This window comes from Micrasema longulum, unplaced genomic scaffold (genome assembly GCF_059751315.1).
Source record: "Micrasema longulum isolate JH-2025_06_02 unplaced genomic scaffold, ASM5975131v1 h1tg000340l, whole genome shotgun sequence".
Taxonomy (NCBI): Eukaryota; Metazoa; Arthropoda; class Insecta; order Trichoptera; family Brachycentridae; genus Micrasema; species Micrasema longulum.
The window spans coordinates 2,241,792-2,261,997 of record NW_028277543.1 but is presented as its reverse complement, the minus strand read 5'-3'; the positions used below and the strand labels follow the sequence as shown (position 1 = coordinate 2,261,997).

The window sequence follows — 20,206 nt, the reverse complement described above, 5'->3', positions numbered from 1 at the left end:
TGTAAGGCTGAGACATGCAATATCGACAGAATCAAGAAAGGCGTGCTGCGTTGGTTTGGACATGTAGAGTGAAAGGACAGTGAAGGAACGGTTAGAAGGATCTACGATGCGATGGTTGATGGAAACAGAAAACGAGGAAGACCAAAAAAGACATAATCATCAGCGTGCGTGCATGAGAAGATGTATGAATGTAGAGGAAGCGACGTCTGTATGCAAAGACAGAGTGATGTGGCGTTCTATCCTCGCTCCCTACCCCTGCGGGGAACGGCGTGACGGTTTGTTTTTTTTTTAAATCCATATTTTTTTCTGTTCTTTTGCAAGAAGTTTTTCTGTTCTTGCAAAAGAACGCCACATAACTCTGTCTTTGCATACAGACGTCGCTTCCTCTACATTCATACATCTTCTCATGCACGCACGCTGATGATTATGTCTTTCTCGGTCTTCCTCGTTTTCTGCATCCATCAACATTAGCATCGTAGATCCTTTTAACTGTTCCTTCACTGTCCATTCGCTCTACATGTCCAAACCAACGCAGCACCCCATTCAGAACTAGTTTAAACAAACAGTGAGTGTGAAAAAAAATTAAAAGGGTAAAAAACTATGAAAAGGATAATGTTTCATTGGTAAGAAGGTTACCTAATATACAGGAGACTGGAGAAGTGCCCAGAATAATTAGCCACAAATTCCACGGTGACATTTCTTTCAGCTAGAGGCGGCAGGCTGAAGAAGCACGCTTCGGGCTGGGCCGTAGACCAATCCTTGCCGGACTGGACGGCGGGCCTGTCTCCATTCGGCTGGATCGTGGGCCCGTCCCCATCCGGGTGGACGGTGGGTCCGTCCCCGTCCGGGTGGACGGTGGGCCCGTCCCCGTCTGGCTGGACAGCGGGCCAGTCCCCTTCTAGCTGGACCGTGGGCCAGTCGGGGCCGGGAGGCACACACGGGCCAGTGTCGTGTGGGAAGTGGAACGCGAGGGGAGCGGCTCGCGAGCACGCCCAACTGGACGGACACTCTTCTGGAGATAGTCTGAAAATGAAATGTAATCTATTTAACAACAAATATTTTTATAAAAAATAAAACAAATGCACACAAATTCATACTACAGTAAAACTTCGTTTTTACGTTTCTCAATTTTACGTTTTCCCGCTTTTTACAAAGAAATGTTCAGGACTCATTTTTCTTCGTACATTCTCATACAAATATTCCCCCCAATTAACATTTTTAACATTTTTTATCACCCTTGTTTTACGTTTAAAATTCATTTGATGTGTCAAAAAAGTCCAAATTAGGTTGTAATAATGGTACCACGGTCCGCGCACCACCGCGTTTGCCACGCGAATTAAGAATAAAAACAAGTAAACAACTAATAGAGGATAAATTATTGTCTTAACCTAAATTCAAGCAGGTGCAGTGTAATTGACCTTTTTGTTTAAGTGTCTTTCTTCAGGATTAGTTTTAGTTTTAATTTGAACAAAAACGTCATATTGACTTGTACAAATTATGATACGCAGTTGACAAACGTTTAGGAACAATGAAGTTTTAATATCAATAAATTTCGATTGAAACATAACAATAGAAATATTTAAAGTTATAAAAAAGATGATTTAAAAAGTTGTCATAAAAGTGTGAAACCATTTTGCAGCGATCTATATGACAGTTGTTTTTAGTGATGCCATAGAAAAAAAAGTGATATGGTATAAATAAAATTTCTCAACATTTAGGGGAAAATATATTGTACATTATTTTATCCAAATCCAAAATATTATTTCTGTTATTTTTAATTTCATCATTATCATTCCCTTTCCGCAGCTTTTGGACTTCCGTGCTGCATTGGTAAACTAATTGCAGTGTATCTTGATCATTTTTGTTACATGAAGGTAAGATGATCGGTCTTACGCTTCAGGTGCCAGTCCAGGGATCATGAAATATTCTAGCGTAAAAATGCCTTTTTATATAAATATTTTATGTCAATCATGTGTGGAATTAAACTCGAGACCTCTTGCATGGTAGGCAAATGCGCTGACCACTACACCACGAGGCCGATTTTTTATTTACACATAAAATAATTTTAACATGCTGATTTTAAGTCAAATAAAAATACAGATTACGTAATATTGTTTGAAAAAATACAAATATTTTTAGTGAAATCATTGAAAATAGGCAAACAATATTAACAATCCCCAATTATCAGTAATATTTATGCATCATTTTAGATTATATGTTGATGATTAAATAATAGAATGTCCTTTCAAATGAAAATATTTATAAAGCGCAGTTACCGGCTGTCCAGCAGAGTTTCGTGCTGGGGCAGCATCCAGTCGAGGAGCAGCTGCACCAAGATGGGGCGGATACTGGAGGGGTTGGTCAGGCGGATTGTAAAGCGGGTAGCCCGCCCCACTTGGACCAGCGGAGCCTGGAACAGGGTGCTTTGTCCCGTGAGGCGCGGCCACGTGTACGACATGCGCATGGACAGCATGTGGTTGCGGACCTAGAAAGAATCATTGGTTTATATTACAGCGTACAACAGAACCTCTTTTTACACAATGGATACTTTCCATACATCGAGTAAAAATAGTCAGTATGCTAAAAAAATAACAAATCGTCAAAAAAAATATCTACCATAGAAAAAACATGTGTTAACATAAGTTGTGTCCGTTTTTTCTAGATATAAAAATGAGCACCAAAAGAACTACAAAAACTTTAAGGTCCTACGTCATTTGAAAGAAAATTTTCTGCTCTACAAGGTATTGCGTTTGCTTTATTATTTATAATACAAAATAAATATTCGCGTTCTTATGATTTACCCAAATATTCCATTTTGAGGGCCATTTTCAATGAGTTGTAAAAAACTCACTATTAGAAAATGGGAATCAAGTTAGGGTAGAATGGGATTTGAGCTACGGATCTTCGAGCCGTGAGTCTTAGACACTAGCCACGGGACTACAACCCGATTGGATTTCATCTTACATATATTATTTTGTGTGATTACAAACCATCAAAACTTAATGTCAAGTAGACAAAAGTGAGCATTTTCAACACAACTTCTGTTCGCATTCAATCGAGGAAATAAAACAGCCAAAGCTGCTTGCAATATTCGCACAGTGTACGGTGAATATACTATCAATTATTGATTACTAATTCATTATATTTTATTTTTTTTGGTTTAACAATCAAGTGCTCTATGCACCGCTGGGTGCGAAAAGGGTATGATGATGATTAGCTGTATTACCATGCAAAATATTCTATGCTTAAAAAATATCACTTCCTTCAATTGACTGTTCCTTTGTGAGTTCTTTAATTAGAAGCAATGTTACAAATGCCAATGTTCCGTACCTGCGTTGTGTCCATTTTGACTGATATATTGGTGTACGGAGACTTGGCAGTGAGATTCAGGTAGAGACTGTAGCGAGAGTTGACTAGAATAGTATCCTGCTCCAGGGTATCAGCAGGGAGGCTCATGCGGGACAGCCACTGTTGACCGACTAAGGAAGAAACAAACAAATTTAATAAATTGCGATGCACAAAGTTCAAAATGTAGCAAAAGAAATATTTAAAGTTTAAAGTATGGAACAGTTTTTACACAATCTACATTCCAGCGATTTTTTAGCTGATGATAGTAAAAAAAAGTGATACCATCTAAATAAAATTTCCCTAAATTTAGGGGGAAAAACCAATGTATATTTTTTGCTTAGTTCTCCTGTTAAGTATTGATGAACTCTTAAAAGACTGCTAAAAAATTATTCTAGAGATGATGCTGTAACGTCATGTTGCATTAAGCAAAAGATGATACCTATGGCTTTAAACAGGTATTTAAAAATAACAATTTAACACATACATATACTGTTTCATAATCTATTTTCCATAATTTATGAAAAGTTATCATATAATTTAGGGTTGTTGTAGCAAAATACGACTATTTGATTTAATTATTATCATTATTTATGAACCAAGATGTGGTCCAGTGGCTAGAATCTCGGATTCAGGGATCAGAGGTCCGAGGTTTCAACCCCACTTGATTCTCTAACAACTCGCTGAAAATGGCCAATAATAAAAAATAAAAAATATTTGTGTACATCATAAAAACAGATGTATATCAAGTCTTGTATTCTATGTACATAGAATCATGTGACATCTTAGCCACAAAAGGGTTAAGATTATTACCTGTAGTGTTGAGGTGGAGGCCTGAGTAGCAGTGGGGGTGGCAGGCCTCGTGAGGGCGCAGTCTCAACTGCCCGGGGGAGGACGTGGCCCTGGCGGCCAGCAATGGGGGCCCTGCCTCGTGATGGAGCCCAGCCAAGGCTGGGTGCCCCTCAACGCTCACTACTGACATGTCCACGGGGAACGTGGAGCGGATCTTCAGTGCCAATGAGCATTCTGTGCCCTGGAAATGTCGACAAAAATTAGTCATTGATATTTTATTATTTTAAATCACACGTCGTCCTATTCGCCTGTTCATGCCAGGGAGCATTCCCTGCCTAATAAAGTTGTGGGATTGCAAAATGGACTCCCTGGGGAAGTTATTGGTACAAGAACAGTGAGCTTTTGATAGACCTGAGACACTATAGAGCACAGGTTCCCAAAGTAGGTGTATCCGCCTCACTGGGGGGCGCTGAAGGCAAACAAAGAGACAATGCTGGTCCTGGGGGAAGAAGAAGGGCATTGGAAGTAAAAAGGTACTGGAAGAATACTTTAGGTATAAAAAAAATAAAAATAAGTGCTATGCTCTCGATTATGTATGAATTTAAATTTGTATACAGTAAAACATCGTTTTTACGTTCCTCAATTTTATGTTTTCCGGCTTTTTACACCAAAATGTTCAAGACATATTTTTCTTCATACATTCTCATACAAATATTCCCCAATTAACGATTTTTACATTTTTCACCCCGGTTTCACGTTTATTATTTTTTGAAATTCATTCGATGAGTCAAAAAAGCCAAAATTACATCATAAAATGGTGCCGCGGTCCGCACGCCACCGCGTGTGCTAGACGAATGAAGAATAAAAACAGGTTATCAACTAATAGAGGATAAATTATTTCCGTAACCTAAATTCAAGCAGGTGCAGTGTAATTGACCTTTTTGTTTAAGTATCTTCCTTTAAGGTTAGTCTTAGTTTTCATTTGAACAAAAACGTCACATTGACTTGTACAAATCATGATGCGCAGTTGACAAACGTTTAGACATAATAAAGTTTTAATATCAATGAATTGCGATGTTTAAAATGTAACAATAAAAATATTTAAAGTTTAAATAAGATCTGGTTTGGTTTTTAAGCCTTTTTGAAATGTTGGTATGGTATTAAATATTAGTTAACAATTAGAAGAGTAAACGAGGTTAAAAATACGAGTGGCTTACAGGGAAGCAGGGGTGGACGTATGCGGGCTCCGGCTGCAGCAGGCGGCCCCCGCTCGCCGAGCTCAGCAGCACGGGAACCAGCAGGCGCTGGTGGGCGGTAGACAGCCACAGTTCCCCGCGCAGGGCTGCCTCCCGTGCGGGAGCCACTACGGACAGCGCGTACACGGCCCGCCAACCCGGAGGCACACAAGTCTGGAGAGGATGGCATACCGAGGTTATTGAAATGTTGTTGTCTTGACAGTAAAAACTTTTTCATAATTGAGGCACAGAGAGTCAGAGGAACTTAAGCGATATTTAAACAGTTTTGGCAAAATGCCTTCCAAGCATTTATGACTTTTGTTTTTTATATAAAATTACCGTGACTACGATTAATGTTATGATGTTTAATGTCACTTAAACCCCAATGGCTCTAAGGACATATATCTAATCCTAGAATATTATTATTTAATAGAATATTATTATTTGAATATTGATATGTTTAGTTTGATTTTCATGATAACAATTTTAACACGCTCTGTTTCAATGTTTGCAAACACCGATACAACATTGTTGGCTATTGCAGATGTATTTTGTTCGCAGTTAAATCACAAAGTACTATCAAACGATTGCAGACCTGCAAAACTTTATCACACATCAGTGAATTGGCCATTTCTTCGTTGATATGTCTAACATTCAATACTTGCAATTTTTCAAGAAAAGCGTGTGTTATTTTTACTTACGCAAGTGGTCAGGTTCTGCTCGGTCCGGTCGACCGCACATCCCAATAAGCGCACGGCCGCCCCGGGCATGTCCGTGCCGCAGCGCTTCAAACACACGGGCGCTGGGTTGGCATTGTGGAGGGATACAGTGGCACCGACGGTGCTCGACGCCCCTACTAGACCCAGGTCTAGGGTAGTGGGGCTGGATGCGTGTGGCTTGATTGACAGAGTCTGGAAATTGATAATTTTAAAAGGCCTGCCAATGTAGATTTATGCACAGGGCGTTAAGACAGAACTGCATTCATCACCCGCCCGGACACGGAGGAATTATTTAGATTTATATTGTGCTTACCATGTCTAGTTTCCCATTGTAGATAAAAACAGGTATCTCTAAGGAAGAAACATTTGTGTTTAGAGTGATCTTGGACTCGAATTTCAGCGATTCCGTCCAACTTTTCAGTCTTATTTTGAATGCTTCTGTTGACTCATCTGGGTTCAAATTCTGTGCCCAGAAATCTTTTATCTGCAAAAAAATTATACATTTGAATTGGAAAAATTATATTTCAAATAAAATACTACATTTTCTGCAACTGTTAAGCTATAGAGGAGATTCAGTGCTATGGGAAATTTTATATAAAAATGATTTCTAACACGCAGTAAAAATTAGAGTATTTAATTGTACAGCCAAGTTTCCCAAAAATGCATGAAAAATCAATAAAAATTAACTAAAATATTATGAAAATAAAAACTTTGTCATTACTGATACAATTTTTTTATTATTTTAAAAGAACACTACTACAGTTTCGGGAGAGCACTCCTTCCATTTTAAGAAAAAAATTCTACTTAACGTCCTTTTCCTCATTGATCATGTTTTCATATCTGTACTTTAGATAACTATCCATATATATGCTAACACCTTAGATAAGTGGAATAAAACCCCCCTGCTTTAAGTTTCACTGATTAATTTGTTTAAATTCCATGACATTGTGAACAATATTCTGTGTTTACTATATTAGTTTTATATCACCCGTTGATGGGAGGAGTGCTCTCCTGAAACTGTAGTAGTGTTCTTGTAAAAGAATAAAAATTGTGTAACACTAATAACAAAGTTTTATTTTCATAATAATTTATAATGAAGTGTTACAAAGTGAATGCCGATTCAATTGACAAAAATTAACTATTTTGAACGACATCACAAGTTCTTGTCAATTGTGATAGATTTCCGGTTTACGGGATGCCATCTCTTTCATCATTTAGTATATTTTGAAAGCTACAGCTCACGGAGATATGGAAAGGGCCAAAACCGAAAAGAAGGGGAATCCACAACATTAAAAAAAGATTTTTTTTTCATTAAATTAGGACCTGACGAAACCTGGATAGGCCAGTGATCAGGGATAACCCGAGGAGATTTTAAGCGCCGACGGATTGAGGGGAAAAAAAATAGAATATGCACTACAGAATAAACACTAGCTATTTAAAAGAAGTAATGGGTATTTAATGAATTAATTATAATGACACTTACTTCGAAATATTTTTCGATGCCTTCTCCTATAACAATATCCGTTAAATAAACAGGTACTTTGTATTCATTCTTCACAATTACGTTTCTCATTGCCGTCAATCCACCATCGCAGGTTAAGTACCTACAACAATTAAACATAATTAATAATTTGATAAAATTACAAGACTCGGAACAGACGTATAGAAGGATGTCAGTGCTAGAAACAGAGTTGTCATACTAAAATGTATTGTGGAAAATAAATACTTTTCGCATGGGCCAGATTACAGAACATAAGAAATGAGTCTGATTGACTCTCAATCACAAAGGGACTGTAAGAGATTTACCAATAAATGTAATTATATCTACAAGATGTACCTGTCTCAGAACCCGTAGACATAGAAAAGTCGGTAATTGGTTATTTACAAATATTTTAAAAAATGTTTGACCACAAAGCTAATGCTTTAAATAATAAAATAAAAAACTGTCAATAACAAATAAATGTTCAAATGCTTGCTTGTAAAGTAGGTATTTATTCATTTTACTTAAAGAAAAACCTCGGTTTTACGTTCTTAAATTTGATATTTTCCCGCTTTTTACGCCGAAATGTTTGGGCATTTGTTTAATTTTCCATAAATGCCCAGGGGTGCTATTCTGAACCCCTCTCGTAGCACGAGAAATCAGTTTTTCTCTTTTACTTTGTATGTAAATACGCGAGATAATATGGCCGCAAGAGTGTTTGGAATACCACCCCAGGGATCATTTACAAACATAAAACAGTAAAACATCGTATGTTAAAAATGCTTTTTTTCGTAGGACTTTTTCAATGTACAATACAAAATTTAAAAATATAGATTATACAAACATCACTCTGTCAGATTTAAAATTTAAACTAAAAATGTATTATGTAACTTAGTAGACATTATAATAATAAATATGTACATCTCCCCCCCCCCCCTCCTTATCCTATCTTCAAGCATTTTTGTCCTTATCCCGCCCAATTTACAGTAACTTAATGTTCTTAAAATTAATATTTAAAAAATCTTTGATTATTGAGTACTTGAAAATAACATTTTTATATGTATAAATTGTATGTATTTATTTGATATGTAATATATATATTCTTTACTAACTTTGTATACTATGTGGAAATCTGTTATTGGTTCTGAGTTTATACACTATATCTGTTTGTTTACTAAAAATATGTATGTAGAACTGTTGATTTCCCTAATAAAATAAAAATAAAATAAAATAACATAAGTAAACAAATATAGTAAGTGAATTCCTGTTAAATTAGAAATAAAACAGTTTCTGATAAATAGTATCTTGGACACATGGATCAAAGGTCTAAGATGTGAAACCGGCTTTACCATAATTTGATTTTGCAGTTTTTTTAAGCAGTATTAGTCAAAAAAGTTGACAATGGCCTCAAAAATGAAATATTTAAGTGAATATAAAAATAAATATTTTAATTTTAGTGAAATAAAATTAAAATATTTATTTTTTGTGTAAAAAAAAAATGCATAAATATGAAAATAGTCTGGGCACGTATTACAATTGGAAGTTAACGACTGTCAATATAGTTAAATCAACTTTCCTATATGAAAAATTGAATATTTATATAAAATTGTTTTTAAAACATGTTCAATTTATTACAGGTTACCGGCTAAGGTATTTAAAATTTTCATACAACTACATACATTTTCATGCAAAAAAAAAGTACTTTACAGACAATTGAAGATAGCTCTGTTAAATTCCCATTGTAATGGGATTCCTGCTGTCAAAATGCGAATTATTGGCAGTCTACTCTGTGTAGAAACATAAATAATGCAAATAAACACATGTGAACATAAATTTGTACAAAGATAAATGTATATCACGTAAAGTTACCTTGTGATGGCCTCGTCATATGTCAACCCCCCACTGAGAACATGGGAGATGTATGGCAATACAATCTTGTGCTGTCCTTTAGTTCTGATGATGATCTTCCCACAGCACTGGCCAGAGTCAAAAGCCTCTTGCCCTAAATATCAAGAAATAAATTTAATTATAAAAGACCTTTATTACCAAGCGTACCAAGAATGGAGTCCCTACAAACATGAGCAACTGGAGATATGCTACTTACTAAAATCCCCAAATTCAAGCTAAAATGGATGCCATACTAAGAGATTAAAAACACTGGGACCAATAATCATTGCAGATAAAATGTGTATTAGTAGATATAGGGACATGGGCAAAAGTCACTTGTTTGTATGAAGGTTGCTGGATATGTTCGACGACAAATGAACTGGACTCCCCCTTTTATCTAGAGGGCGGTACTCTTTTATGTAGAGGTAATACAAAACCTTGTACTGTGATATGACAAGAGAGTCTATAAAATGATGGGAGTTACCATATTTTTCGGACCATAAGATGCATTTTTTACTATGAAAATACTGACCAAAAATTGGGATACGTTTTATGGTCTGATGCATTGTATCGTCCAAAACATATTTTTTTAAATAAAAATTGATAGAGAAATTTTGGGGTGCATCTTACGGTCCAATGCGACTTTTTGTCTGCAAAATATGGTACGTAGAAAAACAGTTAAAGGTCTAAAGATTTTTAACAACATTTTTTTTATTGGACCGCAAAAATCACGAGGTAACATGATTTTCAGGCTTTCGCTTGAAACCTAAGGATCTCCTGCATTTTAGAAAAAAGAAACCTTACTGTCCTGAAACAGTTCTTTTGCACTACAGTACCTGAAACTATCAACACTGCGCAATAACTCAGAAAACCTCAATTATCTTTAGTAGCTTCGGCATTTTTCTTGGGTATAATTTTTTTAATCAGGCGTTTTTTTTCTTGTTTAAGCGGGTATTAATAATTGCAAATATCTCACAGTGCATGGCGAGGGTGGCCACGTGCGTGTGGGGCAGAGAGGAGGGCGGCAGAGTGACTGGCCAGGAACCGGCGGCCACAGTACGCACGGCCCCCTCTACGCTGGCGCCACCATTCGCTTTCACAGAGACAGAAGTGATGCGGACCGGGCGCGGAGACGTGTTGCCCATGTATATGTGCAGCTGAAATCACGAAGAAAAAAAATTCACAGTCAATCATAGAATAAATTGAAACATCTACTATGACTGCTCCTAGATGTATCATTTAAATTCCAACTCCAATTTACGGTGCCATAGCTGGAAGCTTCCAGCTGTCCCCGATTCCACCCCAATCCCAAAAAACTCTTTCTTTCCAGCAGGGTGATTTCAGACTGTAATAATTTTCCAAGCCTAGTTGTTCATTCTATTTCCGTCAACTCCCCTGAGGTGATTTTCACAAAAATGGCGCTATGTAAATTATCCATATAAATAACCAGTTCAAAAACCGTTTGCATGCTTTATAAAAGGTAGAATGCAAACAAAAAGCACCGGCAAAGACTGCCTGCCTATATAACAAATAATAATAATAATAAATAATAGTATGGATAATTGAACTTGTACATTAAATACACTAGCAAGTAGTCAAGTTTCATTATTATTTTGTATTGCTTATAAAAATGTCTGCCTTAAAACCTAGTTAGGCAGACTACACACAAGGCAGAGAAATCTATTATGTACCACAAAAATGTAGTAGATTATAGAAATTGTTATGTTATGTTGATAAACCATTATTATCTCTTTCTTACATATATAATAGAATTTTCACAGGGGATTTTTTTTGTTCGTGAAAAAGAGTTAATATCAGTATTCATTGGTTACAAAAAAAAACTGTTATTTTAATTTCGTATGCCTTGGTATGTAATTTCATACCACAATGGTATTAAATTTTATAATTTCACATTGCTACGACTTACCGTTAGTGGATTTGATTTTATATTGAAGAATTTTATACTTTTAGTCAGGTTCATTTCAAAGACGAGTCGGTTAGAGTTTGAATTTAGCTTCCAGCTTTTTTAATCTTTATTTTACATAATGTTATGCAACAAAAAAAAATCAACGTTTTTGCGTGGTTTTAATACTACCTTATGTTAGACTAAAAGAAATATGGAAAAATCATCTATAAAATCACCGAAGGTACAGAAAAATCACCTAAAGTTGGCATAGACAGGAGAAAAATACCCATATACATCAAAAGTAATGTAAAAAGACTCAGTAGGTACCATTTAAATTTCATCAGGAAAATGATTTTGGTAAATAAATTTAACTTATGAATTTTTGTTATATGTAGTGTATTTTTTAAAAAAAACCTAAAAGTTATGATGGCTATCGATCATACCTGTTTGGGCGGGTCCTTAGTGCCACCATAGCCAAAGTCCATGACGTGAGGTATTGCGTAGGGACCTGTCTCTGCCGAGAGCATCACCTCGACTGCCACAACCAGAACTGTCTGTATGCCATCCACCTTTATTCTACAAAGAAGAATAAGAAAATATTAATCAACACGTCGACATGATTTAATAGCTAGTATTTTGTTGGAACATTTCATTGTCCAAAGCGTGAGACTGATCACTTTGCCTTCAGGTAACAGATGATCGAGATATCCAATATACACCGGAACCTCTTTTTATATGGTTTTAAAATAACACGCTATTTTTTTATTTTTTTTTAATTTGAACATTAATTTAACAATGCATAATAGAGTTCGCACCACGAAAGCGGTCCCGCGGTGAAAAATTTAAGAACTAAAAGCGACAGATTCCGTTTATCAGCCATTTTTGTTTTACAAGTGTTGGGAAAGTGCTTTTAAATTTATTATTAAAGATGCTGAAAGTGTAGAAAAGTAACGCCGGTGAAACGATTCTTAAGGTAAGTTCTGTGAGTCAGAAATTAAGGACGTTTTAATTCCATTCCATTACAAAGAGTTAATTTTCATGCTCCCACCATACTTATTTAGTGTTGTGTGTAAATATGAATTATTATTAGAGTATCCAAAAACATTTATATTTAAGAATATTGTCAAAGAAGACACAAATTTCCGTTTTGAGATTCTATATGGAAAGTTGTATATGTTATTTTAAGCATTTTGGAGCATAATATGGGTAAATTTTGTTGTATGGAAGTTAAAGAGTTCAGTCTAGTGCTTCAGGTGCCTGTCAAGGAACAATGAAATATTTTAGCGTAGAACCACAGAAAGTAAAAAAGAGGATCTGGCGTATTTTTATAAAAATGTTTAAATAGATTTTTATAACAAATGACAGTGTTGTCATGTCTAACAAAAATCAGATTCATGTAGCATTAAACTTCTTCATTGCTGAAGGAGCAACTCTACCTGACATAAGCCATGTGCTGTGCCGGATGAGGGCGATAGCGCACGGCCACTACGGGCCGCGTAGAGTGGGGGGGCAGCATCCACAGCGAACGCGGAGCCTCACTCCATCCGTCTGGTAACTCCAGCTCCACGCCGCCTCCTGAAGAGTACACTTCGGTGATCTGGGCAGGACAAGAGGAAGGGCGAATAATAAAAATGTATTATATATTTTGAGTTTTGCGAATTTGGATATTTTTTGATTTGAACTGTTTTTTTTTTAGCTATAAAAATAAGCAGCTATAAAAATATTTTTCAGCTATAAAAATATTGTTGATAAATCCACCTGGTCCATGAAGAAGTAAAGAATTTGACAAAATTTAAAATTATCAGGCGTTGCCTAGTGTGTAGGTGAAATAATTCAATTAGATGAATCTCACCCGCATAAATAAAGGTTTCAGCTCTTTAACTTCACAAACATCAACAGATGAAAGAATTGAAGGAATATAGATGTTAAAATATGGGCAGAATGGTGAATGTTACACAGTGTGTAAAGTGGCCACTTAAACCAGCCAATGACAGGTCATAAGCCCTGTAGATGCCTAGACTTCGTTTTTGTTTATTTTTACCACCCTCGTCATTCATAAAGAAAAAATAAGTTTTTTTGGTGGCCATGTTTGTCTCAGATCTCAAGAGGATAAATATTGACTTCAAATATAATGTTTACATAAGACCAGCCATAAACGGATTATAAGACTCCCATATTCTCTTCTTAAAAGGTAGTCAATACAAGATGTCAGAAATAAATACCTGTAGTAGATAATCGTGAGGATTGTGAATATATATGAGCGGGGAAAAGGAGGCATTTTGGGGCAACCGAATTCCTACAAATGGTTGCAACCGATACTGGCTCGGTGTGCTCGTTCCCGACATCTGAAAACATATAACATTATGAATACAAAATGCAAAGAAACAATAATTATGTATGCAATGGTGTTGATTTATGATACATATTTTTTTAAAGTTATTTATTTTTCTATTATTTCTTAAACTTTATTTTATTAATTATGTATTTAAACTCCACCAGAGATTGGCACGCTCTGATATATTATTATAATTTAACGAAATCATAAAAAAAGCATACACAAAACTTTACTAAACGTCTTTTTAATGATACGGAGCACATTTTGATGGTAAAATAATATTTTTTTAAAACCCACAAAAAATTACCAAAAAGTGACATTTAAAAGTGGGTCTAATCTAGCCCACCAGCGCGCCACGCACATACTTTTTTTTGAGCCTGCGAGGTTTTATCTTAGTTTTTTTAAGAGCCTTTTAGTTACATGTATTGAGTACTTGGATAAGTTCTCGCTGTTTTGGTGAAAATTAATGCTTTGAAAAAATTTGTAAAGAAAATGTCATTAAAAATACTGTCAATAGCCAGGGACTACATTCTTCTATCTCTCTAGCAGCATACGAATACCACCTCAAAATAACTTGTCATCTTTTGAGGTTATCCACGAGTCGAGCCATTTTTTGTCATCTTATACTGTCATTTCAAGCCTAATAGTGGAACTTCACAATGAAGTTGGCTGTAGTACTGCCCGATGTAGATAACACCATTTATCGGGAAACAGCAAGAACTTATTCTAGTCACTAATATGTAAAAAAAAATCTATATAACAATTATTGAAACTAATATTTGCACGAGATCTCTCGGGTTAAATTCATGACACGGATTTTTTTTTTTTAACTGCTATGTTTTATGGTTCCTGGACTGACTCTTAAGAGTTTATAAGACTGGTCGTCTAATCCTTGTACAACAAATTATTTAGATGCAATATTTAATTGATAAAAGAAATATTAACATTTTTATCATTTACACAAAAATATTAATTTTAAGCAATTTTTGTAAGAGATAATTGTAATAAATTTATGGTAGAGTAGAGCAGGGTTCTAGCCTCGGACCTCTGATCCGTATGTCTGCGACACTACCGAAAAACCACAACATGACTCTGTACATAAATGTCTGTAGGGAAATGACGATGATTATTTTTAGTTTAGAAATATACCAAAATAATAAACCCTAAACTCACCATATATTTGTGTACTCCATCAGACGTGTGAATGAAGAGACTAGCTTCGACATGTCCTCTTTCTCTACCAAGAAACACCACGTTGAATGAAGTGTTGCTGTTTGGCGGAAGCACCTTAAGAAAATAATTAAATTTGTTTTTTTAATGTTGCTAATAATATGGAGGGCAAAAGGGAAAGAAAAATAATTGCATGTATGACTTTTGTATAATTCTCTATTTTGCACTTTTAAAAAATTACATTTTTCACAGATTTTTATAGATACGAGGAGTCAAAAGCACAACATATTATCGACACGCCAGGATAACCATCTGATGGCTGACGATAAGAATTAAATGCTAAATAAGGTGTACTTTACCTCCACTATCACGGATCAGCTGGTTTAATTTGATTGACACCATCTTCATCGTTCAACCCGTCTTCATTTTGGATGAACTTTGTAAATAAGCGACTCGATGGTTAATTACCTTGTCCTCGAAGAAGGAACTGTGGAAGTGCATAGTGTTGCCGGATATGGAGGTGAGGCGTAGCGTGCGGTTGGCACGGTTCGTCAACGTGACGCGCTCGCCGTGCGGCACGCCGAGCTGGCGCGCGCCGAACTGCAGGCGCGGCGGCGAGAACGCCAGCGCGCCCTCTCCGTGCCCGTCACCCCCCAACTCCCGCGCACTGCCCAGCTCCTGAAGGAGAGACAAACTCAATTACAAAAACAATCGAAGATTTAAAATAAAATTGCAACGGTCCTACCATGGCACACTTAAAAATGATCAAATATCTTAAGCTTGAAACAGATGAGAACTTAAGATGGGACACTCGTATTAACAAGAAGGTTAATAAACTCATATGTATTTTTGAAAGTCCGTTAGAAACATCATAAGCAAAATTTATATGAAAAAGTGTACTAAGCACATTGCCAATCACATTTGCAACATGGAATAATAGGTAAGGGATCCAATGCACCAACACATCTTAAACAAATAATTAAATTACACTTTTTTTTTTAAAAACATTTTCATTCCTTGATTTCACTTTCTCTCTCCTTCCAAACTTATTACCTTATTCCACATTCCTCATATTTTTATATGTATAAGATATTGATTTTTATTAAAATTAATATGTGCAAGCTTTATCCCCTCATTAAAAAACAGCTGTTATTTTTAATTAATTAGTTTTTTATGTATGTATGTATATCTTTTGATATATATTTTGTTTTTTAATACAAATTTTTGACCAACTCTTCTTTTGAACAGTCTGTTTTTTTAATGGCTGGAAGATATTGCTTTAAGCAGTTAATCCGCCAAAGTACTTATGTTTTGTACTCGAAGATATATATATAAATAAATTTAAGAAAATGCATTCATTATAAAATTATTCTCGAGGTACCAATGAGAACCCCGTCTATAGAAATCTTTAAAGCCTTTGATGTGAGTGAGATATGCCTAATACACACAATAATTATTATTCTAGACAGATTTGGAGATGGGCGTAGTATTTCTCTGCTCGGGCAAAAAACGCAGGACAGTTAAATATACTACACAATAGACTTAAACACTACAATGACCTTACTACTTGAAAAATTATGTTGGACACAAATTTAAACCTTTATAGGGCAAAGGCCGAAATTGATTAATATATTGGACCAGTCGCTTTAAGGGTCATATTTCCAATACCGCCTATAGAAATGTCAACTATATTACTTCAATGCGTTGTCATTGGTTAAGTTATTGTTCCAACCGCGTGAAGTTGGCGTGGTTACCTAGAATGGTTTCATGTGTTTATGCTGTTGTCAAAACGGCAGTAAAAAAAATGTAATTATTGATATTTATACATGTATTTCGAGGATTACTGCAGCTTTGCATCATTTTATAACAATTTAATAGTAATACATTCAAATTTACTCTCAAACATAACCATAATACACGCTTCACGTATAAGTTAAATACAAGAGTTCGACGTTTGCACAAATTATGGTTATTAGAAAAAAGTTTTTTGTATTAGTGATAGTTTTTAATTTTTCAAAATATAATCTGTAATTGTTTTTCAAGTAAAATTATTGTTAATGTAGGTTAAGTGTAAATAATCAATGTAATTTATAAGAACCTGCTGACGAGTTGTATGTATGCAACTCAGCAGGACTTTAATTTAAGAATATTTTGTAAATATTTTTGAAAAATAAATTTAAAAAAAAAATAAAAATGATGGTTTGGTAGTACCAAAAGTATGTAATAAGTATGGTAATAGAACTCTAAAATATTTAGTACCTAGCATTTTTAATTTAATGCCGAAAGAACTTAAATTTAGCTCACATTGTAACAAGAGGAAAATAAGAGAGTGGCTACTCTAGCAAAAGTTTATACATGAATGGCTTATGTGTAAATATTTTAATTTTTCATATATTTTCTTGTATTTAAAAAATAAATATATATATTATTATTTGTACTATATACATGTATATTCTGATCTTTCCGGCTGTTAATTAATATCTGTTATTCATTGTTTCTATAAATGTAGATAATATTATTTAAGTTCATATAAATATAATCTCCACCAACAAGCTGCAGAAAGTGACTTGGTGGGATTTTAGTTTTAGTAAAAATATAACAATTGAAATTTTGAAAACTGTAAACATGTATATTATTTAAATAAAAAACAAAATAAAAAAAATTGTAATTGTTTGTATTCTGTAATAATATTTTGTAAAGAATATCTGTGTATTTTTATGATATAAATTTATTCTCTAACATGACTAAACAATCATTAGTCGATATTGGCCGACGAAAAATTTAGTTTTTCTGAAAATCTAAAAAGTATTTTATTGAATTTATTTTATGTGGGCAAGTATTTTGAAATATAACATTTGAAATTCAAATTCAAAAATAATTCATTTGCCCTATAAAGAGTTAAACCAACCTTAAAAAGCACATGATGACTACACTAACAAGACGACACAAAATTATAAATAAAATAAAAAAAGAATAGATTTAAAAAAAAAGTTTTAAAAAAAGATGAAAGAAGCTTTATGAAAAAAGGGCTCAAAATTACCACAAAAATTAGCAAATTAAATTGATAATTTACCTGGTATGTAACTGACACCCCATCCAAAAGTGATTCCTGAATTCCACCTGAAAATAAAATATATTTACATATTAGGAACATGTTAATAAAATAGTGAGTTTTTTCACTTTGAGTGATTTGGGATATTCATTAACATATAAAAAAGTGTGATATCACAAGTCTGTTGATTTTATAAACGCCATGCAAGAGAGTTTTTGAGGTAAACTTAAAAATTAGCATATTTTATCCACATCCATGAGTGTCAGCTGATTTATTTCATTTTCATTTATTTATTTTTAGTAACATTGAGAACATTACAGAGTATCCAATTAATTCTCAACACATTACAAAATATACATATCAGATGTATTAAACAGAAAAGAGAAAAAAAGTCATGTAAAATGAACATACATATTACAATTTGAAAATTGCACTGCTAAGAGAAATCCCACTGTCATGAAATATATCGACATCCGAGGTGATAAGATTGAATAACACAATTGCTCTCTCAACCGGCATAACCATTAGAAGGTTGGTTCTGCATCGTGGTATGTAGAACATGTGTTGCCTTTGTTGAAGATAATTATCAGGGACAAATAGACCGAATTTATTCAGAATATCGGAATTATGTATGCGACCACCAATGAGTTGAAAAAAGTGAACACCCAAATGAATATCCCTTCTCCCCAACAATGATTGGTAGCCCAGCATTCCTAGTAAGAAGTTAGTCGGGAAAAGCCACCGATATGACACGGCTTAAAATTCTGAGAAAAGCAGTGGTATAAATATATATATAACTCAATTTCAGCTATAATAGTGTATCAGTCACCAAGTCTTTTTACCCCGGACATAATTTTATTATTTAATAATATTTTCATTTACTCATGTTATAAATAAAAAAAATCCCTCACATAACTTGTTCATGTGTGTGAATAGGAAACAGAATCAGAATCTTGGTTAGTTAAAAGATATTTCATTTCTATAGTATATGCACAATTTGTTATTTATGGCAGATATATTACTTATCTGTAATAAGAGCAATAAACATTGTGTGGTACACCACAATTAATAATCAAGAAAATATAGATAAAAAACATCAGCAAAGTGTACAGTAGGTATATGTGATACATGTATTATTGTGACAAAAGGCCCGTTCTAAATTAAACCCAACGTCCTGGTAAATACTTAACCAAAATAATAGTACGACAGTTCCGCTAATGAGGAAGTCCAGTGGAATGAGAAATTGTATATAATAGATGTTTTCTTACAGGCGACAATAATTAGAACATTCCATTGTCAGGTGAAATTACTCAAAAATGTACGGAAAAGTAATTAAAATCATTAGCTGGTTTAAGCGGCCACTTTACACGGTGTAACATTCACCATTCTGCCCATTTTGAACATCTACATTCCTTAAAATCTTTCATCTGTTGATGTTTGTGAAGTTAAAGAGTTAAAACCCTTATTTATGCGGGTGATATTCATCTAATTGACTTTTTTGTAGGTGCCTAGCTATATTAATTTATTTATGCATATGCCCAATGGGCATTTTTAAGGACATATTTATGCATAGAAAATTATTATAAAGGAAAGTATATAGTAGACTTGGTGGGAGTGGAATCGGGAGAGAGCAGACGCGTGCGGTGACTTTCATCAGTAGGGATGCTGACAAAAAATAATCATGTTCTTATTTTTAGTAGGTATGATCGTAGATATATAAACAAACTTATATCATAAACTTCGCACATCAATCATTTATTTTTGGTTTTACAAAATTTTGATATGAATAAATTGTGATGAAAAACAATAGTAATATTACATTACAATAGTAATAATTAATAGTTAACGATCAATAAATTGACCGAGCGCAGGCGCGTCTAGAGGTGAAGCTGCAGGTGTTCTTATTTTTTTCTTCATGTGGACATCACCAGACGCTTTCAGGAGGCCGTATCATTAGCCAGCACTTCGCCTCCTCAAACGTCATAAGGTGCCGAAAATGTTCATTTTGTCTATTTGACATTCTATTTTGAAGGCATGTAATAAAAAAAATACTAAACTCAAACTCAAATATTGTAATGAAACCAATTGGTCCAAGAAGAAGTTTAAAAATTGGAAAATTGTTTTCAGGCGTTGCCTAGTATGTGAAATAATTCAGTCAGATGAATCTCTTCACAACAATAAAGGTTTCAGCTCTTTAACTTCACTAAAATAAACGGAAGAATTGAAGAAATATGGATGTTCAAACATAGGCAAAATGGTGAATGTTACACTGTGTGTAAAGTGGC

The 20,206-nt window shown here is 34.5% G+C and overlaps 1 protein-coding gene across 1 annotated transcript in view; it reads right to left on the bottom strand.

Annotated features, from left to right (window-relative positions):
* The window catches only part of Tmem131 (Transmembrane protein 131), a 51,150-nt gene that overhangs the window by 15,299 nt on the left and 15,645 nt on the right, over positions 1-20,206 (bottom strand). Inside the window, exons 2-17 of the mRNA XM_088225276.1 lie at positions 17,943-17,989; positions 15,338-15,547; positions 14,873-14,986; positions 13,587-13,709; positions 12,801-12,961; positions 11,808-11,940; positions 10,435-10,615; positions 9,441-9,573; positions 7,575-7,695; positions 6,405-6,575; positions 6,074-6,283; positions 5,355-5,546; positions 4,159-4,378; positions 3,331-3,479; positions 2,277-2,485; positions 637-1,023 (exon numbers count right to left, since the gene is read on the bottom strand). Coding sequence (XP_088081402.1) covers positions 637-1,023; positions 2,277-2,485; positions 3,331-3,479; positions 4,159-4,378; positions 5,355-5,546; positions 6,074-6,283; positions 6,405-6,575; positions 7,575-7,695; positions 9,441-9,573; positions 10,435-10,615; positions 11,808-11,940; positions 12,801-12,961; positions 13,587-13,709; positions 14,873-14,986; positions 15,338-15,547; positions 17,943-17,989 — 2,761 coding nt within the window. The remainder of the gene's footprint in view (positions 1-636; positions 1,024-2,276; positions 2,486-3,330; positions 3,480-4,158; positions 4,379-5,354; positions 5,547-6,073; positions 6,284-6,404; positions 6,576-7,574; positions 7,696-9,440; positions 9,574-10,434; positions 10,616-11,807; positions 11,941-12,800; positions 12,962-13,586; positions 13,710-14,872; positions 14,987-15,337; positions 15,548-17,942; positions 17,990-20,206) is intronic.